The sequence below is a fragment of the Lentinula edodes genome (genome assembly GCF_021015755.1).
Source record: "Lentinula edodes strain Le(Bin) 0899 ss11 chromosome Unknown C8R40scaffold_49, whole genome shotgun sequence".
NCBI lineage: Eukaryota > Fungi > Basidiomycota > Agaricomycetes > Agaricales > Omphalotaceae > Lentinula > Lentinula edodes.
Genome location: NW_025764355.1, coordinates 118338 through 139548, shown reverse-complemented (window position 1 = coordinate 139548; position 21211 = coordinate 118338). Strand labels below are relative to the sequence as shown.

Below are 21211 nucleotides of genomic sequence, written 5' to 3'. Positions count from 1 at the left end.
CACACCCGCTACATCCCAAGTGCCAGTAACCCAGCTGATCCCTTCTCACGAGGAAAAATCGGTCCTCTCAAATTCCTCCTCCCTCGTATTCCCATCCCACAATACCTCTCCGACTTCATTATTGATTACGACGAACCACTCTCCCCAGCTGAACTTGCTCTCCGAGACCCTCACCCTAGCGACGGTCTCCCATCTAGGCCGAAGTGCTCCCACGAAAGGCTCGAATTCAATCAATGGAGACTCGAAGAAGAAGGCAGACTCCTTGCCGCTTTCGATAACGCCTGGTAATCGCCCTGCAACCTCCCAATACCCCAATGCTAGTTCTGCCCCTCTACGTAACATACAAACGTCCACTGTGAATAGTTACCCATCCAATTTAACTCCCATTCATTCTGTACTACGTCCACATTGTCCGGCTCGTGAGCGATTAACAAAATGGTGCCCTGCCTCCAAGCGCGTCCTCCGTGATACCACCGGTCACTCTCTTGACCTTTCAGATGAGTTTGCCGAGCGCATCCAATCAGTTCTCACAGCAGGATTTGCCGAAAGCACTCTCGAAACATATGCTTCTGGCCTCCTCGCCTTCCATGTATTCTGCGACTCTCGCGAAATTCCCGAACTTCAACGTGCACCCTGCAGCCTCGACCTCCTCCAATCTTGGATCGCAACCATGGCCGGACACTATGCAGGCACCTCAGTGAAGAACTACATCTACGGTGTACGTGCTTGGCACATCATACATGGCATAGAGTGGAAAATTGACAAAGCCCCAATCGACACTATGATTCAAGGGGCGGAGCGTCTACAGCCCGAACGGTCTAAGCGGAAGAAAAGGCTTCCCTTCACCATCAGTTATATTGAAAGCATACTAACTGGATTGGACCCTAACGATCCTTTTGATGCAGCCTGCGGAGGCTGCCTCACCACGAGTTTCTACTGTGCAGCCAGAGTCGGAGAACTCACAGTTCCCAATCTGAAAGACTTCTCCGCCAACAATCACGCTTATGTCACCCCTTCGCAAGTCCACGAAACCTCCGATCGAAATGGCTTCAAGACTACCATTCTACACATCCCTCGCACCAAATCTAACCAATCTGATGGTGAAGACATCTACTTCTCCAAGCAGCTTGGCTCTTCGGACCCAGATCAGTGGTTTCAAAACCAACTCAGAGTAAATAACCCAGGACCCTCGGACCACTTGTTTGCCTACAAGCACCTCTCAGGAAGACACATCTCACTCCGACCTCTAACCAAATCCGCCTTCATATGCCGCATCCAAAAAATTGCTCAAGCGAGGGGTCTTCCAGTAATCCAAGGTCACGGAATCAGAATTGGTGCAACATTGGAGTACCTCCTCCGAGGCGTACCCTTTGATGCCATCCGGGTCATCGGGCGTTGGAAGAGTGATGCCTTCCTCCTTTATCTCCGCAAGCATGCTGAAATCATGGCACCCTACATGCAGCCAGAACTACATCAATCCCTCATCCAATATTCCATGCCCCCAGTTCGATGTAAGTGCTCTCCTTCCACATGGGTATCCGCGGTTCGCTGGATGCGTCGCGCACTCCTTCCATTTGGGAATCGCAGCTAACCGCGCCAACAGAATATCACTGCAGTTGGGACCTGAGGACCTTCGGCCCTCTTCCCCAATCCCTCTAGTCTCATCGCTCACTGCACATAGTAGCATGTATATATATATTCCTTCGAGCCCGCGGCTCACACAATCTACAACTGTATCTAGCTAAGTTCAAAGAGTGTAACAAGAGATTTTTTATTGTACAAGAGTGTATGTATAACCATTTAATCCTTTAGCGCCGCGCCCCGCACGGCAGTCCCCGACTCTGAAAGTCAATATTTTAGTTGAATATGAAACCTAATTTCCCTTTCTATGTAGAAAGTGTGCTTAAAAAACAAACCCAGATAGTAGCCTGGCAGCATAAGCAGGTATGTCCAGGGTACATCTATCTACCTCTCTCCCATTGCCATGTTGAATCTAAAAATGTGTGTGTTCCCCTTGAGATGGATGGGAACAGCTCTGAGCCTCTCTGAGCAGTGCACTGCAGTGCACCGGAAACCCCGAAAGTACAGCACATTTGCATCAGACTGCAAAATGCTGCAAACCAGTGTGCCGGAACCCCCGAAAGGCACTGCACATTTGTGTCACTGGGACACTACCATCACAAAAACTCACGACTTTTGATTGCCATTTGGTGCGAACAAGGACCTCCTCTTTCAGAGTCGGTGATATTATTGATTATTACTCAGATGGCCAGACCGGTCATGTGAATCTTGGTATCACTCTCTGTGCGCCTGGTGCATGCCATGATTGAAACTTTCAATTTCAGGACTCAAGCTGTTGTAGATCATCTTTATTTTATTGTTCAGTATCCCCCTTCAAGCAATATTTGAAGACGAAGCGCACCTTCCGGTTGTTCACTATCTCCTAGTTCGAGAATGAATTGATTTTTAGCGACAGCGGACAAAGCTCCGTTAGACATTTTCACTCCTTCACCAAATTCGAAGTGTGAAGCGTTCGCTAAAAGACTTGGCCCGGATATACTGACGGACATTCGAGTTTCAGTTCGAGTAACACCAGATGAACCTTGGAGGGAGGAGGGGTTGCGGAAGGGATTCCGGGGACCTGCAAAGTGCCGGGTTAAAACATGTTCAAATCATCAGCAATCTGAACAGGCGGACTTGTAGTACTAGGGTAGGTTTCCAGTTGCGCAATATTCCCGGGGACGGCTTGTGTGGGTGGATATGATGTGCTTTCGTCTTTTAACAATCCTATTTACAATCGGGACGTGGGGTCAGTCAGAATAGAGGCGAACAAAAGATTGCAATGTCGCACAACCCACCCTGCTCTGAATAGCGAGAGGCAGTTGCAATTGCCTGCTGTACAGATAATGTCTGAGCATCCATGGAGCCGTCCTTTGAGTGGATAGCTAAACAAGGACTGTTTAGGTACCGAATTTGGATCACAAGATGGAAAACAAACTAGCGACAACTTGATTTCCACCAATCGTAGGAAAGGATCCCCCCGAAATTGTAAATCGATTGGCATTGGCGAACGCGCTCGCTCCATCTACATTCACGGACGGTGCCGTTTCCAGGTAACGTTGAAGTTCGCTAACTTGCCGAACTAAACGTCATTACATTATCCGATAACGATTCGGTCGAATTGCTTGTGAGGTGATACCCACTTCCATATCGCTCGAGCAAATGAAGCATCTCTTGCTGGTGTCTTGATATCATTGTTTGAACGAAGTCTGCAATGTATGGCAGGTGAATATCGAGCATTAGATGCCTCCAACTTGTCATTCACCATTTTGAGGACTGTAGGCATTCGGTTGTTCAGGTCCAGGTCCTCTGTCTCTTCATCAAACGTCGACGGTTCATCGCGTAATAGTGGTAAACTCACCTATTTGGATATTACGATCTCCTGTTCACATTGCTCGAGGGGCGTTGTTGTTGGAAATTCATGAAGAGGTTGAACCAAGCGGCACTGCGAGGTACAATGCTTTTATTCGACACACTCAAGCTGTGTTTTGTAACTCTTTCTTACTTCGTCACCGTCAACACGTGTAGATTATAGGGTCAAGCATACATATAAGCCTAACTTCGAATTGAATGAGAGTGAACGACGATTGCGACTTGGAGTGAGAAATCTCAAAAATAAGCTTGAAACCTCCCTCATCAAGCCTCATTATCCCATATGTCAATGGTTCATGACCATTGAGATCGGAACAATGTGAAAGAATAGCACTGTGAATGACATGGGACAATGTCTGTCTCTTCGCCCAAGTTACACAGAATCATCATCACCAAGAATATCGATGATTTGATTACCCCCCACTGCAGCAAATGAGCCTGGTTGTACGTTTGATCCGTCCAACGTGAATCCAGAAGAGTATGCAAAGAGACTAGGGCCAGATATATATGTCTGTGCAGGAGGGCTGCTAATAGGAAGGTCTCGATCCTGATATGAAGAGGAATCTTGGCTATGATCAAGGGTAAAACTAGAGGTTGATGAACTAGCCTCTACGACTGTTGGGAGATCTGAAAAACACAGGAATGTAATAGAATCAGTTAAGACACAGGAGCGAGCTTAGATATAAGGCTGACTTTCCCGAAAGACAGGATCTGGGTGAGCATGTTGATGATTGTTTGCATACCTGTCTGCACGACGCTGCCTATACACTTCCGCATAGAATTGATTATCATTATTTGGATCACTGATATTACTAGCCAACTCACTAACAGTTTGATTACCACCCACCGCCGAAACGTCTCCACCATGAATTTTGAAATTATTTGCATAGGTAAACGCGTTGGGTCCTGATACCTTGATATCCCCCATCAAGTTGGCTGCGCTGGAATATTCTCTTTGAGATTGCTTGCTACGAGGTGATGAAGAATAGTGATCGTCTTGTTCGTCCTTAGTTCTGTTACGATCTATAGTACGATTCAGAATTTCATGTCCAAATCCAACGTTTCGCTGGTACACACTACTTACTTTTTCCATACGGATGGTCCATCTGATTGGGATTGGGAAGGCGTGGGTTGGGAAATCGTTCTGATGTTCCAACTTATTGATAAACTTCATGAGAAGAAAGATTCAAAAGCTATGATACGCAAGAACGCACGAATCGTTTGATCGCCTGCCACAACCGACAGATTCCCCCCTCTGATAGCAAAATGTTCAGCCCGGCTGAACATGTTTGGTCCAGAGAATTCTGTACGCGAGTATTCACGTCGTTCTCTCTTGGGGGAAGAGTCATCGTAATGGCCATTTTTGTCATGTTTGATATATTCTGCTGTACTCCAGAATAGAATTATCGACTGCCATTCAAATCCGATGTCAACGAGGACGTACTACGTCGTCTCTTCTTTGAATGACTTCTCTGTTCATGACCTCTGTCTGCGACATCGGCAAGTAATCTGAAGCTGACTCTCTCTAATGAGTTTGAAACGCACCTCGTTCCCTTCGACGTCGAAGAATTTTTTTTTGTTCCCTCTTGGTCACCTTCATGGTTACATAGACTGTGAGACCAGTGTTAGACTATCTTTCATTACATCAAGGTTAAGACGAACCTTCATCGTCGCCGGATACAAGGTCGACATGAGATCTATCACGGACGTCGTCCGAGTTCCTTTTACGCTTGGTTGTGGTGACTTGAAGTTGGCTCGTTTCTCGCACTACAAATGTATTGTTAGGGCAACCAATGAACAAATCCACTATAGGAAAGCAGATTACGAACATTGGAGCGGTGTCCCGCTCTCATTCACACCAGAAAGAGCTGTTGTCCTAACAGCTTCACGCCTTTCCAAAAAGTACGACGGCGAGCGACTGCGACTGCGATGATGACTCCTGTGCCTTGAAGAATCATACGGGGAGTAACGCCTGTTTCTAGACAGATAGCGTGAATTGTCAATATCGTCTTCAGGCATGATATGGTCTATTCGGAAGATTATCTTCGAGCGCCAGTCTGTCAAAGTCTATGAATTAATTCAGAAACAAGGTATCAGATGGTCAGTAATAAAGTTTCGGCGGGTGGTGGCATTTGCAGATGCTAAGAATACAGCTAGCCTCAAAAATATCTACATCAGTTACGAAAACATTGCTTATGTGAAAAACAAGTTCCGAAAAAGAAGCACATATTTGCCACGATAGCGAGCCCGTATTTGGGGAAGACGTGATTCTGTTCGCGGGATTCGAAGAGAGCGCCGACAAAGACAGAGAATCGAGAAGGAGATACATAAAGAAGGAGCGGATAATCCGGATTCAGATAAGCGGATGCCCATTCCCACGCACGCGACGCGCTGTGTGATCATGTCAGGCCGCGTCTGGGTCGCGTTTTCCTAGTTTTCCAATCTCTCTGAAATAGAGACGGTGAACTATCGAAACTTGGGTACTTCGGTGTGAATTGAGTGAGAAAGTTACAAGGTACTTAATTCTAGCGTCTAAGAACCGATAAATACTTCAGCGATGTAAAAGATAAGTAGGGAGGGGTGTTCACGTACATATAGTACAGATCGGGTATAGATACAAAGGAATAGTATGATACAGTGTGGTATGAGCTACAATGTTCGCCAAAGCAATGAATCCAGGTACAGCACAAGGGAAAAGCATGTCCGTTCAGTAAAGAAGAAAACAAAAGGACAGCGAGGAGCAGCAACAACAAGAAGTTTGGAGCAAAGGATGACATTTAAAAAATCAGAGCAAGGAGGATAGCAAGAAGATTGAGGTGGGATAACAGAATATAACAAGAGACAGAGGGAGGTGTGAAAAAGTGCATGGTGGGAGCAGCTTTGCTCAAAAGACGCGCAGCGTCCATTCAAGCAAGATCAGATATCTTTCAAGCCAGAGGTGCGGAGACGAAGCCGACTTCATAAACGCCATTGCCTATATTGGCTAGACCGCCAAAGTAGACGCGTTCGCCCAGAAGATCTGTCCAACGCAAGTGAGGATAGCCGTTATTCCTTCGTCTCGCACTTTGCAATAGCTTGCCGCGAGCATATACATCCGGTTGAATATTGGCCACATCATAGGTCGTGGGAGTGGAGAGCAGAAGGTTCGAGAGGGCGACGAACACATCATGCACTGTCAATCCGCGAGATGAAGAAGCTTGTACGCTGATTCTCTTTCCAGCACATACGAAAGAGAGACCGAGGACGATGGATTGAACCGGGGGGTACAAGGCAACATCGTTGGAGGAAAGCCCATCGCGAAAGGCGATTGAGCTACATGGATAGGTGACATTGAAGACTGCCTTAGGTGGGTAGCTTAGGAGTGGGTTGAGTGTACCATCTAAGTTCAATTTGATAAGAATCGGGTGTAATTGGGGAGCACTAGAACTTACCGCCCGGCAGTGGAATAGTGGACAAATAAGGAGTTTGAGGAGCAGTCGTGTTAACGTACTGTTGGGGTAATGGAACGGAACCCAGATAAGGTGTTCCAGGAGTCTGGGGATAAGATGCGAGGGAAGCCGAGAAACCGCCGAAGGGTGAGGACGGTCCATAGGAGGGCGAAGGATAAGAAGGGTTTGATCGATGAGAGTATGCGCCCGATGGCTGTGCATAGTTCGAGGAAGTGTGAGTTGGTGTTGGAGTACGCGAATCTGAGTAAGCGGTTCCCCAAGACTCGATATCGGAGTCTCGGTGGGAACGGGCGGAATGTACGGATTTTGAGTAGTGTGAAGATGACATTGTAGGGCGGGATTTACTCTATGGAGCAGGAAAAGGCGGAGATGGAGGGGGGGAGCAAAATGACTGGGGAAAGAAACGATTTTCGAGTCATTTCTTATACCCCGACGTGTTTGTCGCGATAAACCATGTGTCCAGCCAATCAAAAACCATCGGTAGGGCGGTGGGAGGCGGGACGTCAAAGAATGCGCCTCGTGTGCGGCCAATTTAACCTAAATTAGACATCTGTGGGTCCCGCCATGAGGAGAATGTGTCGCGAGTTATCCCAAAAGGAGAATAGCGGGCGCCAGGGAAGCGCTGCTGTTCCTTTTTAGGATGAAAAGAGCGGGACCGAAGCAATGTGTGACAAAAATCGTCGGTTCCGACTGGCCTCAATATCAAGATTTGAATGATGAGTACGCTTCAGCGCTTATACGGTCCTTCTGTGTCAGGCTCTGATCTTTGACTGATGCCGCCGATATCATATATATGCATAAGGCCTAAGGCCTGAGGCTTTACAGGTTCGGACTAGATTCACGAAATTGTTGAGTACGTCGAAGCCACGTAGTTATTTGTATGACTCACTTTTTTTTTCAGATTTTCCTACCCATATCACATCATCCAAGCCCTCCGGCATCCCTAACAGCGAGCACACGATATTCCATGGTTGATGTAGGCTGAATTTCAATGAAGACCATAGTCGAAGTCTCGCTGACGGCTAACGACGAGATGTGAATATGAAAGATGAGATTCCCACGTGGTCGGCTCTGCTCAATGGCCCGGGCCGTCGACTCCCTGCCTGGAGGTTAAGGGTGAGTCACCTTCAACGACGGCTATAACTGTTCTGGCCGACTTCGGGATCTCCTTCACGCTCTCCCATGATACCGGTATCCAACTAATAGGCTCATCTCAACCTCAACTACAACAATTTCATCAATAATCCATGGCTGATACCCTACCCATGTGTTCTCTCCCCAGCTCATTGGCGGCGGCGGTGGAAGTGGTGAGATTTCAAAATCACCTAATCCAGGAATTCGCTTTCGTACGGTCATCGTAACGTCGTTGATAGAAGCTGGTATTGTTGGTTTATATCGTGCTATGTCAACACATGGTTGGTCAATACTCTCGCGAACCAGGTGTAGGAGCTGCTGTCGCGAGAGAGAGGTGAAGACATGTTCTTCCAGCACATTGAGGTATTATATATTATTCCTCAAGTTTTTCTATCGTTGTAAATCAAGATCGACGTACCCAAGCTTAATTTCTCCTTTCTTCACTCCAAGTCAATCACTTCTATCATCCTTCAAATCCTCCGTATCCATACCCTCCCTCCCGACAAGATTCAGTATTACCAAGCAACTTTATACTGCCCTAGTGGATTGTCATCTCACCAACGGATGTGAGATTATACTCGACGCCAATCCTGGTCTTATCCGGATTCTGGAAGGGGTACAGATACGCTTTCTTCGCCATATGCTGGGCCTCTCAAGTAATTTTGTCATCACGCCGCTATAAACTGAAACAGGAATCATACCGATCCGCACTCATCTTGCATCTCTTGCTCTCCGATACCTTAGATATGTTCCCCTCCTTCTCACTCTGGCCCTTTGGGAGAATGACAACCTTGCCATGCATGCTGTCTGATATGGACTATGCCATCTCCCAACTTCCAGGCACCCACCACCTCCCTCACCTTCAGAATCTCAATGGATATCGGATCGATAGACTGATCAAATCCATTGAACCAAATTCACAATCCCATATCGGCATAACACTGGCCAAACAAGAGCCCTACGCTACGTCTCACTACCACACTGGCAGCTGCTGTTCCGACTTCAATGACTAATGACGAGTCTCTCGGAAAGGAACCTACAACTACCCTGACCAATTGAGCGGAGCCTTATGAAAGTGAGAAGTGGTCGAGGCTTGGCAGCCTTCCCCTTGGGTGCCAGAGAACAGTGGACAAAGACTCGCGTGAGTAGTTCATAACTATGAATGGAACCACACCGTACCGAAAAGCACCCGTAATGTAGATCAGGAGTCGCATATAGTAGGTTTGAAACCACTTGTCGAGCGACACTGGCTCCTATCATGGATTCGAATGTATCTCCAGGTGAAATTCGGTCATCCTGAGGATTGCGAAAACCCAACCGCTTCGAGATGAAAGCCTAACGGTACTTCATGCTACCCGAACTCAGTGAACGTCGGATGGTGACCTGCAGCTGTGAGCTGCTTATACTTATTTTGCCTCGTACTTATATACAACGTTTCTCGAAAGTAGCCATTGTATAGATAGATTACAGTACACAGACAGCTGTAGACTCGGAAAGATCAGACGTCCTCGAAAGCACATTACATGAATTGCACCCTGGCACTATTATGCCAGTGAGTGAGGCATTATGTATTCTCTCCAAAAAATCAGAGCCACTGTCGTAATCACAATGTCTACGGATGAGTTCATATCAGGTGTTCTAACAGCTATTGTACGCAAGCTACTGCAACCTTAGGTTGAAATCGAAGGAAATCAAAGGGTAGTCAGTCTAAAAACGCCAGAATTTATTAGTGAACGCTCAAGTATGTAAATCCACGAAAAGAAGCCAGTTATTGAAGCGAAAAGACGGTATCTTTGATTCGTTCCAGGAATAGCTAGATACACAATCGCTACGTTATTTTATAATGATACCTAAGGGGAGGGGAGGGGCATACTTCTTAATCTTCGTCTTTTTTAATTTGTACAACACAAGCAGAGCGCAAAAGCATTCCGATCCCCGGCCAATGCAGAAGGAGCAAGGACCCGAGCTGGACAAACAATCTTGGTAGCAAGTGAAAAAAGGCAAAAAGAGGAAGATAAACAAGTAGGCCGGACAAAAGAATCGTAATTTTCGAAGCCAAAGTGTAGTCTACGGGTGAAGTCATCAAATCATCAAGATAGGCCGCAGCAGGTTGAATCTTGTAAGTTTGGGACATCGCAGAAGCAGGACAAAAACAATCTCATGATGCTCATGGACGTTGGGGACATGAACGTGAAAGGGTCGTAGTACAAGCAAAGCGAAGAGCAACAGAAAACGTGAAAGCAAAGAACAGCAATCGTGAGTTATAAGAAGTAAAAAAATCGTGACAAACATGAAAGAAGAAATGTGAAGTTTTCGTAGAAAAATTGCGTTAGGATGAGACGTGAATGTAGGAATTGGGGCATAATCAGTAGAGGCATACAGGCTGACGAAGTCTCTTGCTTGCAGAGGAGTCACGTCGAGACATTCAAAATGTTGGTGGGTAATGGGAACGGTTTAGACCCGAACTGCAGGTCTGGCAGGTGTCGGTCGACCACGGGGACGGGGACGACTTAGACGAAGTGAATTGTTACCGGGGCTAGGTGGAAGAGTGAAAAAGGTAGAAGCAAAGCACAAGCGAAAGACTTACGTCATACCAATCCCTTGACCAAGAGCGCTATTATTTTCTTTCAACTCGGAAGACACCTTTGCGGAGCGTTTGGACCACCCAAGCGCCGTACGCCTAGTCGTCGAAGGGACCCGAGGCCTCACATTCTCTTGCCTCTGCATGATCTGTTCCCGAGAGTTTGTTTCGCGGTGGAAGACTTTTTTGCTAACAAGAGGAACGGCATCCGGAGAGTTCAACACAATATTGGGGTGGACTGTAACTTCCTTCAACGGCGGGTTGTGGGTAGCATTGTAAATCTGAGGCGAGGTTTCCTTGAAAAAAACCGGGCGGGGATAATCCGGCGAGAGAGAAACGCGCACGGATCTCCCCTGAGGATAAGGCGACGGTCTGGATGATGTTCGTTTTCGTCTGACGCGCAGGTCCATTGGGAGAGGTCCGTAGCTTTCGACTGAACTAGCCAAAAGTGCCTGCATGCCAGAAGGATGCCGAGGTGGGTCAAAGTCTTCACCTTGTGTCAGATCGAGCGAATCAACAGTAAATGGAAGCCTTACTTTGCAAAGCGTAGATCGAGAAGGGGGTGTCCACCCAAAGTCGCCGACTCTCGCTGACAGTATATTCGGCTTCGCTACGTAGCTCATGATAGCGCCTTAAAGCAACGATACCACGTTCTTCGTCCCAGGAGTCTATGGAATGTATGGATGCATTATCAGCAGGGTCAACTATAAACACAGGCTGAATGGCGGTAGGGCTGCTTTTTTTAGAAGCCGTTGATTGAGAAAGCGGTGTATCACCAGGACTGTATATTTCCTCCTCGATCGTCTCGTAGACAGAGGATCGTGACATTCTTGCTTGAGAAATCCGACGACGATGACCTTCTCCACGGGCTCGAGCCCTATCTCTTTGCAATGCAATATTGGATATCGGATGAGTAGCATTGGCCAAAATCCGGTTGATTTGTGCCAGGTCGATGCTTGATTGTGAGCCGCCCGATATCGAGGAACCATCCGAAGCTGAAAGTGGGGGTGTGTCGACGCCGGAACTTGATGATGTACAGGTACTGGAACGAGATCGAGTGGTAGGACTGGGCCGCGTGAATACCGGGACCGAGTCTGCAAAATTCATCGGTACAATGTTTGAAACGTTAAGTAGAGAACTCACAAGAAGCCGACAAATCTTCGCCTTCTGCAATTAAACAGCTTTCTTCCAAACTCTGCCTCTCCAAGAGACCTTTTGTGGCTCGTATCATTCTCTCACCCCCAAATTTAGACGAAGAAGTAGAGTCGATGGAAGCCTTCTCGATAATCCTAACATGTCCTTTGTCATTGCCATCCTTGACAGATCCAAATGCCACATGTTTCCGCTTCCCCAAATGACCCACTGCACGAACAATTGGTGAAGCTTCGATGACGGAACCAACAGAGCGACGACGAACGTGGCCACCTCCAATCATCTGCAACATGTCAGTCAATCTTGATAAACAAATAAAAGATACTCTTACACTGATCATGGTGTCATCATCTTTAGAAGGACTATGGATACTGTTGATACTCAAATAAGACACAGGTCGGAATGCGTTTTGAGGAAGCAGGTGCCCTTGAGCATAGCGAGAAGAACCATCATACCCAAAGACCGACTCTGAGCAGAGGCTCGTCCTGTGTCCAGTCTTATCAAACAAAGAATCATCCACTGATGATCGGGGTTCATCGTCCATAATTGAATCGAAGGATGAGCAAGATTGTGAATAGCTGCTTCCTGGAGGTGAGGCTGAGATTGAGGTTAAAGGTGCCCCAAAGTTGGCAGCAGTGTCAAACATCTTGTCTCCAATCCCTGGACGACCAAGTTGCCTAGCAGAGAACTGACTATCCACAGAGTCAATTGAAGCATCCTGTCTGTGATGTGCCCATGCTGCACGTCCACCGTTTGCGCCATGAATTACATATGAATGCGCCATTGAGCTGACACTCGTCGAAGAATCGTTACGACGGTGACCAAAGCTTCGGTTGTACAAGCTGATGGGCGGACCTTGAGAAACAACGGACATGTTGGATTCTCGACGACAATGCCCTCTGCTAGAGGGGCCAGATGCGTTGAAGTAAAAGCTGGACGCATCACTTTCAACACGCTTCCTTGGGGGAGCATGCTTCAAGAATGAGAACGTATCATCTATGCTCATTGAAAAAGATGTTGAAGTCATCTCTTCCGAAGAGGGCCGTTCTCGCAAACTTGGCAGACCATAATCAAATGGATCCGGAACGCCAGCATTGACGACATGACCGTAAGAAGATATTGATGCAAAGCTCATCATTGATTCCTGTTTACTGTGATTGTTTCTGCGAGACCCAGTCGAATTCGACACTGGTGGAGGATAAAAAGACGGACGATAATCATGGAACTCGAAGCCGCGTCTGACCTCTTCGAAAGAGTCAAACCCATTGAAGCTGTTGGTGGAGTCGTGTCGGGAGTGTCGATAGGTAATATTGCGAGTGATTGCATTGATCGAATTGTCTCTTGCATTTCGTTTGCCTGTGCTATCATTAAGCTGTCGCGCAGCTGGCACTTCGGAGGCCTTCGCAATTATTGAATTAATAACCGAATCGTCCACATATGAAGAAGCGTTAGACAATGCTCGGACGCGAGAGGGGGATGGGATGATGTCGGAGAATGAGATGGGCTTCTCCAATTCGACCTCCTGCGACAAGGATTTTGTAAATCCTCCAAATTTGAACGATTTGTTCAATTCACCATCCGAAGGACGAGAGGCAGAGGAAACGGAGGATTCCAGTACCTTGGGAGCGAATGTATCAGGAAGATCTCGGGAGTCCGTACTGCTGATACTGTCGGAGCCGGGAAGTAAAGTGGGTTCCTTAGCGTCAAGCAAACGAGAGATGGGGAAAATTTCCAACGACGATGACGTAGCCTGAGTACTTCCACCATAATGTGCTTCTTGCGAAGAAATAGAGCTGTTGGTTAATTCCACACTCTTTGAGCTGTCCATTGCGATCATTGAAGGAAGGACCGGGAGAGGAGGAACATCAACTTGGAGCAGACCGCCCTGCCCGCCGAAGTCGTAACGGAGATCAATTTTAGCTGGAGTTTTGAAAGCCTTCTCGAGTTGTTCTACGAAACTGGCCCTGTCGGAACCACCGGATTCATTCAATTTCTCTAGTTCTCCGGTGAAATCGAACGATTTCTTCGTGTCGTCTTCATCTACATCCAGCATGTCGTCAAGATCTGCATGATTATCATCTACATCAATGAGATGGAATACTGGCAAGTCAACCACCTCCCGTCCACCTGTACTTTCGAATTCAGATTCGGGATCCACAAGGCTAGAAACATCTTGAGGAGCGTCCGGTGAGTCCAGTGAACGGAAGGATGTATGGTCCTCAATGGAATGCACAGATGTCCTGGGAGATTGGTTGGCAAGGATAACCTGAAGTTCGTCAGGGATGTCTGAATCCGGATCGGAAGTGTCCAAATCGTCTACCGCGTATGCAGAGACATCTGATCCCCCCATTGTGCCTTTCATACCAAGCTGCCTTCGAGCTTCAACAGAGAGAGGACGACTCGTAGTGAAGTTTTCCTCTGGAATGCTACCCTGACTGCCACCGCCAGGTTGAGAAGACAACAATGAGGAACGGTTCCTATTGTGTCCATGAGTAGGTTTGAAGACAGGATTTCGAGAATGGATATCATTCAACGAGCTAATCGAAGATTCGCCGCCTCGAGATGAGGACCTAGACCCAAAGGTTAGTGAAGACGGAGCACGTCCTGCATTGACCGGTGATAGTGGCTGTACTGGGAGATCTATCGAGGGAGGCGGTCCTAATGGCAGTAAGTTGAATGAAGCGACGACGTTACGTGACTTTGCAGGGCGTAGGGGACGTAAGGGAGGTGGGGGAGATGCTTCAGGGAGGTATCCCGAAGGGGACATTGTTCGCTTGTGCATCCCACGGACCTTAGAAGTTGTGACAGAGGAAGCTTCTTTCGCTGGAACCTCGTTCTGAGGAAGATACGAGTTCAATACCGGCCAAGGAGCAATCTGCTGATCGAGAAGGTCTTGCGAATTTGCTGGCTTGGCAGTAGTCAATTCGCGATATTGAGCGTAAGGTCTTAGGGAACTGATAGAAGTCATAGTCCCACGTAAGGTCTTCTTAGTAGGGCTATCCTGATTAGTATCAGACGACTGGAAACCGGCAGTACGCCTCCAAGGCGAAGCATCTGGAGATTTACCAGGTGTAGCACCAGGTGTTGCCTCCAAATCCAAGTGGTTGATCAATTGAGCAAGATCATTAGTAGCGGCAGATAGTATAGAAATGACACCTAAAGAACTTTGAGTAAGGGTCACAAAAACATACAGAGAGAATTTGTACCTTCACCATCCTCCTCGTGAATTCCTTGTGGTCGTTTTCTTCCCATTAGCTGCTCAGAAAGAGGCCGGGGACGCGCACATTTCATAGGAGTTGACAATTCGTCTTCGCTCATGCGCTCATGTCCGTCTGAAGTAGCCTCCTCCAGCGTTAGTAAGGGTGCACCGTCAGAAACCGTCCTGACGAATGCAGCAGGCCCTGGAAAATCTTCCTGAGCATCAGGGAAAACATCGGTAATAGGAGTTCTTCTTCTTCCTTCCGAATGACGTCTGCTCTCGTGATTGGCCTTTTTCCTCTTCGCATCAGCTTCTGCATCTTCAATACTTCGTCGTTTAGTCTCCTTTTCCTTCCGCCGCAACTCCTTGACGGTTTCCAATCCAGCCTCATCCCAGCGTACACTAGCAGCCGAACTACCTGAGGAGATGCACGACGTGGAGGATGTCGTCGACATGGGACGTAGAGATGAGCCCGTTGACATAGTCGATCCAGACCTCATACGAGCAGCAATGGCGACCGCAGAGTCGACAGAAAGACGGTTATTGTCGGATCCGCCAGTAGCACCAATGGATGACGTGGTGGAGCCGCTCCGTACTGCAGGAAGTCTCATTGTCGAGGGCAAGCCCAGTCCTAAGATACTACGCTTCTTTTTGCCAAGCAATGCTTTCACTTCGGGACTGGTGGTGAGTGCACCTGCCTCGAAGCTACTCGTCGAATTACGGATACGCTGTGTTTTGTTCCTGTCCTCCTTCTCGCTCTTGTCTTTCTTTGATTTCTTCTTGGTTTCCTCCTTTTCTTTGGACTTCGGCTTCCCTTTCTTCTCCAACTCCTTTGGGAATGTTTCGTCACCCGGCCCAGTCCCATTCTTGAGTTGCGCCCAACTTCCGATTCGAGCTATTGAGCGCATCGCGCGCAATGCGATTGAGTTTTGATTTGGATTTCCTTGAGAGGGGTCGAGGCCATCGAATTGCGTCGGGGGCGCAAGAAGACCTCCGAACGTAGGGGTGGCAGAGCGAGAGTAAGTCCCTGGGGCCTGACGCTCTTCATTCAGAGGATGAGTCGTTCTCTGCCGATCCGATAATAAAAAAGTCGACGTATTCCTCGAGTTGTAGTCTGCACTATTTAGAGGAGGACTTGCAATGGAGGAGAGCAACATGCCGGAATCAAGGGAATTAAAACGAGCTCGGGATTGGGTTTCGGGGATGAACTTGAAGGGTTCAGGGGCTAACGGGAGTACGAGTAAGTATGCGTATCAAGGCAGAGTCAGGATAACCTACTTTTCGAGCGAGGTGGTTGGGGTCGAGTTTCAGATTTTTCTCTGGCTTTCTCCTTCTCCTTCTCTTTCGAATCCTTCCTACCCCTTCCCAGGGTCCACCACTTTTCCTTCTCTTCTGCCTTGATCTTCGTGACTGCCGTCATCGGTTGCGGTACCGATGGTACATTCGTAACTTCCCCTAAAGCACCTCCTCCAGACCCCCATCTAAGCCCATCTAAGCCAGCTCGTGATTTTTTCTTCTTGACCATGACAATTTCGCCAATCTCAGGGTCCGTCGGGTCAACGTATATCTCAAACCCGCCGGCTCGTCGCGAAGTTGAACCTCCACCGACGCGTCGTACAACGTCAGAAAGGTCCTTACCACGGTCCTTCTGTCTATCTTTGCTACTCCCGCCGAGTAAACCCAGTTTGGACTTTTTTGGCACCAGTCGCTTGCGGGGCTCAGCGTCTGTTTTCGGAGCCAACGGCGAAGGCACAGAAGGCACTGCTGTCCAAGAAAATTCCAAGGATGTACTGGCCTCTGACGAAAAGCCAGATGCGGATGGTGTAGCAGCGACCAGGCGGATGGACGGAACGTCAGATGGATGAGATGGGGCATCTGTTGGACGTGACAGTGACGGTAATGTATTCCGCATTCTGTCGTATATATTTCGTTAATTTGATGGAAAAAAATATTGCTGTAAAATCGATAGCAGTCGTTAAAGATAAATCGAAAAGTCGTTGAAAATTCTGAAAATTGCTGGACAAATTGAGAGTTTGTGAATATTTTTGGAGATGTGTGTGGTGTGGTAGGCCTCGTAAGCACGTTAATTGAATCTATTTCTGTCACTTGCTGGATCTCTAAACAGAGCGCGGTAAGCACACATCTTGCAATGTCTTAGAAGTTCAGACGAAACAGGATGCTACAGACCTTGTTCACAGCAGTCCTCCTACCCCAGCCTCTCACTGCAAGTAAATTCGCTGGCAAGTGATTTCAGCTATCCGTCCGCGTTGAGGAAAGAGAACAAGAGCCGGCTGTAAACACCGCCACATTCAACATTACACCACTTAGGTCACGTGGTCGTGCTTGGGTGAAGTGAAGTAGTGTAGGCCCCCAGAATCTCCTGCAGAACCCCACCCGGCCTGACGCCCTAATTGACGCTATGATTTTGCCATGATTGACGCTATTTCGGACCAGGATCGTCACGTGAAATCGAAAAATTTTCCAAAATTTTCTTCGAAATTCAAATGTTGGTGTTCTTTTTCCATTTTTTTCCGGTGCTTAAAATTTTTTTGGTTTCGTGCTGGTGCGCCGACTCCTGCCGACTCATATGACGCTATAAACGGACAAGGACTAAGGATTTTGACTGAAAATGACGCTATTTTAGGACCAGGAAATCGTCAAAATCGGGCCCAAAATGACGCTATTTCGGGTGAGGTTCTGCAGGAGATTCTGGGGGCCTAGTAGTGTACACCGTACATGCATTTTGTAAATACCAGCCAAGGTGTAGGGCCTTGCAGGCTTCCTGTTCTCTCTTCACCGGTGACGTTCCCAGATACCAGATTGAAGACCCCTGAACCTATCTGGCTCTCATGAAGCTTTACTGTGCCTCTCAGTCCATGAAATTGATTGCCTAGACAAGATAAAACACAAAGCATTCAATATCAAGGTCGAGAGCTTTGATGTATTGACTTTTGAGCCCATAGATTCGACATCCCAATACACTGTACATAGGACTGAAAGCATCACCCCTTCGGCACAGAAGTCCAGGCTACACTAAATACCCTTCACTAAAAAATCAACTTTCTCGATCTCCATGATATTCAATAGTCTGATTTTGGGATACGGCACTGAAGGCTCCCTTTCCCTGTTGGATATTCAAATTGTTACCTTCAAAATGACGAAACTGAGGCAAAACACTTGGATCTTGCATGATAAGTGGTTTTCCCGCAACGGCAGAATGCTGCCCATCATCAAAACGATTTGCAGTGGGCTTAGGGAAACTGCCACCATTAAGATTTGGCAGTACATCCATCTGAGTACATTCTAATAATGAGGAATGGGAAATCAGTGGATTAAGATAGAATCATATCATTCCCTCACTCGTGACTTTCAGGCTGATATTTTTGTTTCGAATGTCCTGGATACCCCCTACCGCACTAAAGGATGCAGACCCATAGATTGCTTCAGGTATAACACCATCAAATTGAGAGAGAACAGTAGGATCGTAATTCTCTTGAACAGAACTGGTGACATCTTCATCTTAATTAAGAACGGAAAGCTCGTGAATCCTCAAGAAACGCCTGAGGCTTACTTGGATGATCAGTCCGTTGGCTCTGTGTAGGTTGTGCTCTGCGGAGACGAATTGTCTGCCGTCCCCCAACCGCACTGAATGCCCCCTCGTCAATACAAATTTCCCTGCCCCGAAAAGCACATTAGGATGAGAATTATTGGGACCATGAACAGAAGGTCCAATGTAAGCATCTCTCCGTCGGTTGACGATGAGGGCCCCGTTGTCTGTTGAGGAGATGTGTGTGAAGTCACAGCCATTATATTTTAAAGTCCTCACCTTTCAGTGGTACATCCCCATCTTCTGCTTCCAGTGTCGCTGCCGGTCCTTCAATATCCAGAATAACTTCAGGATTATTGTCGTCATTCATACTTCGCGAATTATAGGGAGGTACTACAAAGAACAAGCAGAGATAAGCAGAGATACAAACGAGGTCAAGACAATCATACCGTTCACATAGACCTTAGTACCATGTACATACGTTCAGCGCCTTCAACAGCTTCGACTTGATCATTCAGCAATAACGCGCAAAGTCATTGAATACCTGTACCACCCGTGTTACTCGGTACCACCAAAAGATTACAATGAACAGAAAGAAAAGGGAGTAAGTTATTTTTCGAGAAGGACAGTGCTAGAACAGCTTTGCGGACAGGTCATATTCAAGCATCCCATACATCATTCGCAGCCTAACAAATGAACAGTTTCAACAGCATTACATTGAATGTAGTGAGATTTAACAGCACAGGAATCAAATAGGAGGAGGAATCATACTACCACTGGCAGCAGCGTCTGTTCTGATGAATGAAACCTGCATTCCTCATACTGATATATTACTAGCGGCGTCTAGCGCCATAGCTTTCTGGTGAGTGTGACGAGCGATTGTTTCTTCTGCGTTCTCCGTAATCCATGTAGTCATCTTGTGCGAAAGGACGCTGCTCCTTCAAGATCACTATTCGATTACCAGCAACGGCACTGAATGACCCCGATCTGAAGTCGCCACCTTGGGAGCGAAAGTCTCGAGCACCCATCAAAACATTGGGTGCCGGTCCGAATTGGTGTCCAGCAATAGCACTATGGCTCCCAGGAGTGTGGAATGGGGTGCCTCTATCAGTGCGACTATTGGCAGGCGGTATTTGGGATTGATCGCGGAGGACGTGTGCTGCGCTCACTGTATAGAGTTGTCAGGTAAAACTAGTGACCAAATAAGTGGATAGAAAGAACTCACAGCCCTCGATGCGAACGTCGCCTTTCCTCGTAGTGATCTCACTGCGTCCGGAGACAGCACTAAAGGAGCCTTCGCCGAATATTACACCAGGAGGGTGTGCAAGTGAATCTCTGCTATCTCGACGACGAAAACCAGACAAGACGCTGGGAGCTGGATGTGATACTCCATGAGTAAGATGAGTCTGGTGAGCTGCCAGTGATGGGGTTTGATGAGCTAGAGGAATGGACAGTCAATGAAGTGAATGAGGACTGTAGTTCAAGATGAATCACAGTGGAAGGGTGAATGGACATATGGGCTTGCGGAGGAAGAAGACGTTCGAATAATTTGGGCTCCGGCGACGACACTGAATGCTCCGGGACGAATTGTACCGTCGATATGGAAATCATGAGATCCAAAACCCACAGTAGGATTCCTGTGAGGATCCAGCGTCCTTCTTGAAAGTACATTTTCTTCATGTAAAATAGCACCTGTAGACCCGACTTGTAGTCCATGCTAAACGTAAGAAGTTAAGGTACTTACTACGTCGTGAAATAGGTAAGTCACTGTTATTGGATTGACTCCGTCCCTGGCCTGGTCGGCCGTCATGACCATAGGAAGGTGAGCGAGGGTTCGAACTCATACCAGAATAGCTGTGGAACTAATTTGAATCGATTTTGCCGATTTTAACCTGATTTTATACTACTTGTAAACTCATTTTGACTATGAGCACAAGCAACAGCAACGAGTCGTGAATCATATTCGGGAGTTCAGAACCTGACGGGCTATGTCTGACGTGAGCTTTAGTGAGTCCTAAAATGTCGTCTAAGTCTATTAATTCATCACTCCGAAAGACGAAACGCGTCGAAGCAGTTGTTGGAGATAGACGCACCAACTTCTGAGCAAAAGGAAGAACAAATTGCGGTGTTTTCCCCGGAAAGACAAATAAATGACTGTCAAAGAGGATAATATCAAGGAGAAAGGACTAGAGATCAATCGATCATGCTCACTGGATGAAGCTGGATGACAAGGTTTCCGACAAATCAATTCTGTGTCTAGTGTAGGTGTGGCGAAAAGTTAGGAAAAGTTGCCATGATTACAGGCACTATATGGCTCCATCGCATATGTAGCTACCTTCTTCGTAGAGACTGAATCAAGTTCGGCAATGCAAGTCCTAGTAGGTTGCGGGACTGTATAAGAGAACAGAATCTATCTGGACGGGCCGGAAATGCCATGTGATAGATAGATTGATACTCGGCTCCGTCCCTAGAGACGGGGTCCCGCATCGGAACAGCCGGTTACAGTACATGAACAATAGCGAGCTCAGTCCGCAGAGGGAAGGGTACATGTGTATTGAAGGCTACGATAACAGCTCGGAAATTTTCCCCCGCTGTTTTTCAATGCTGCAGAATTGGTGAGTTGATCTCAGAAGTGTAGCTCTCATATCATGGTAAGTATCTAGGTTAGCACTGCCAAATCTCTTATCTTGAGGTAGGTCTAAAATACTCTGAAGTAA

At 47.3% G+C, this 21211-nt stretch overlaps 8 protein-coding genes across 8 annotated transcripts; 3 read left to right on the top strand and 5 right to left on the bottom strand.

Annotated features, from left to right (window-relative positions):
* Positions 1-397: 397 nt before the first annotated feature.
* Positions 398-1405, top strand: C8R40DRAFT_1000134 (uncharacterized protein; the record flags this gene model as incomplete). Its single annotated transcript, XM_046222741.1, has 1 exon — positions 398-1405. A coding segment is annotated over one exon (1008 nt), but the record flags the coding sequence as incomplete, so codon positions are not given.
* Positions 1406-3544: 2139 nt separating this feature from the next.
* C8R40DRAFT_1128279 (uncharacterized protein) lies at positions 3545-5781 on the bottom strand. The gene is made up of 9 exons (XM_046229091.1): positions 5262-5781; positions 5095-5199; positions 4978-5043; positions 4877-4921; positions 4647-4817; positions 4517-4588; positions 4262-4455; positions 4126-4200; positions 3545-4059 (listed from the first exon to the last, which is right to left on the bottom strand). Exons 1-9 carry the CDS (start codon positions 5449-5451, stop codon positions 4042-4044), a joined length of 936 nt encoding a protein of 311 aa, XP_046081086.1. The 5' UTR covers positions 5452-5781; the 3' UTR covers positions 3545-4041.
* Positions 5782-5907: 126 nt separating this feature from the next.
* On the bottom strand, positions 5908-6312 carry C8R40DRAFT_670558 (uncharacterized protein). The gene has a single exon (XM_046235832.1). It carries the CDS (start codon positions 6207-6209, stop codon positions 5958-5960), a length of 252 nt encoding a protein of 83 aa, XP_046081085.1. The 5' UTR covers positions 6210-6312; the 3' UTR covers positions 5908-5957.
* Positions 6313-6359: 47 nt separating this feature from the next.
* C8R40DRAFT_1073628 (uncharacterized protein) lies at positions 6360-7209 on the bottom strand (the record flags this gene model as incomplete). Its single annotated transcript, XM_046226608.1, has 2 exons — positions 6360-6811; positions 6864-7209. 2 exons carry the CDS (start codon positions 7207-7209, stop codon positions 6360-6362), a joined length of 798 nt encoding a protein of 265 aa, XP_046081084.1.
* Positions 7210-7947: 738 nt separating this feature from the next.
* C8R40DRAFT_670539 (uncharacterized protein) lies at positions 7948-8877 on the top strand. The gene is made up of 4 exons (XM_046235831.1): positions 7948-8188; positions 8255-8265; positions 8322-8378; positions 8466-8877. The coding sequence occupies exons 1-4, from the start codon at positions 8129-8131 to the stop codon at positions 8695-8697; spliced, it is 360 nt and encodes a 119-aa protein (XP_046081083.1). The 5' UTR covers positions 7948-8128; the 3' UTR covers positions 8698-8877.
* Positions 8878-10469: 1592 nt separating this feature from the next.
* Positions 10470-16859, bottom strand: C8R40DRAFT_1176097 (uncharacterized protein; the record flags this gene model as incomplete). The annotated part of the gene is made up of 7 exons (XM_046232457.1): positions 10470-10551; positions 10603-11089; positions 11133-11690; positions 11740-12031; positions 12080-14904; positions 14955-16172; positions 16226-16859. 7 exons carry the CDS (start codon positions 16857-16859, stop codon positions 10470-10472), a joined length of 6096 nt encoding a protein of 2031 aa, XP_046081082.1.
* Positions 16860-17801: 942 nt separating this feature from the next.
* C8R40DRAFT_1128268 (uncharacterized protein) lies at positions 17802-18911 on the top strand (the record flags this gene model as incomplete). Its single annotated transcript, XM_046229090.1, has 4 exons — positions 17802-18250; positions 18308-18460; positions 18519-18721; positions 18774-18911. Coding segments are annotated over exons 1-3 (508 nt in total), but the record flags the coding sequence as incomplete, so codon positions are not given.
* A 348-nt stretch (positions 18912-19259) lies between these two features.
* On the bottom strand, positions 19260-20535 carry C8R40DRAFT_670242 (uncharacterized protein). The gene is made up of 4 exons (XM_046235830.1): positions 20239-20535; positions 19989-20186; positions 19720-19932; positions 19260-19662 (listed from the first exon to the last, which is right to left on the bottom strand). The coding sequence occupies exons 1-4, from the start codon at positions 20336-20338 to the stop codon at positions 19328-19330; spliced, it is 846 nt and encodes a 281-aa protein (XP_046081080.1). The 5' UTR covers positions 20339-20535; the 3' UTR covers positions 19260-19327.
* Positions 20536-21211: the final 676 nt, after the last annotated feature.

Coding starts and splice junctions, on each gene's coding strand:
- C8R40DRAFT_670242 (XM_046235830.1), bottom strand. CDS start 20,338: ATGAGTTCGAACCCTCGCTCACCTTCCTATGGTCATGACGGCCGACCA. Junction 20,187..20,238: donor CTTACCTATTTCACGACGTA/GTAAGTACCTTA, acceptor TCGGGTCTACAG/GTGCTATTTTACATGAAGAA. Junction 19,663..19,719: donor CGACGTTCGCATCGAGGGCT/GTGAGTTCTTTC, acceptor AACTCTATACAG/TGAGCGCAGCACACGTCCTC.
- C8R40DRAFT_1128279 (XM_046229091.1), bottom strand. CDS start 5,451: ATGCCTGAAGACGATATTGACAATTCACGCTATCTGTCTAGAAACAGG. Junction 4,818..4,876: donor TTCAAAGAAGAGACGACGTA/GTACGTCCTCGT, acceptor TCTGGAGTACAG/CAGAATATATCAAACATGAC. Junction 4,456..4,516: donor GGACCATCCGTATGGAAAAA/GTAAGTAGTGTG, acceptor ATCGTACTATAG/ATCGTAACAGAACTAAGGAC.
- C8R40DRAFT_670539 (XM_046235831.1), top strand. CDS start 8,129: ATGGCTGATACCCTACCCATGTGTTCTCTCCCCAGCTCATTGGCGGCG. Junction 8,379..8,465: donor TGTTCTTCCAGCACATTGAG/GTATTATATATT, acceptor CTTCACTCCAAG/TCAATCACTTCTATCATCCT.
- C8R40DRAFT_670558 (XM_046235832.1), bottom strand. CDS start 6,209: ATGTCATCCTTTGCTCCAAACTTCTTGTTGTTGCTGCTCCTCGCTGTC.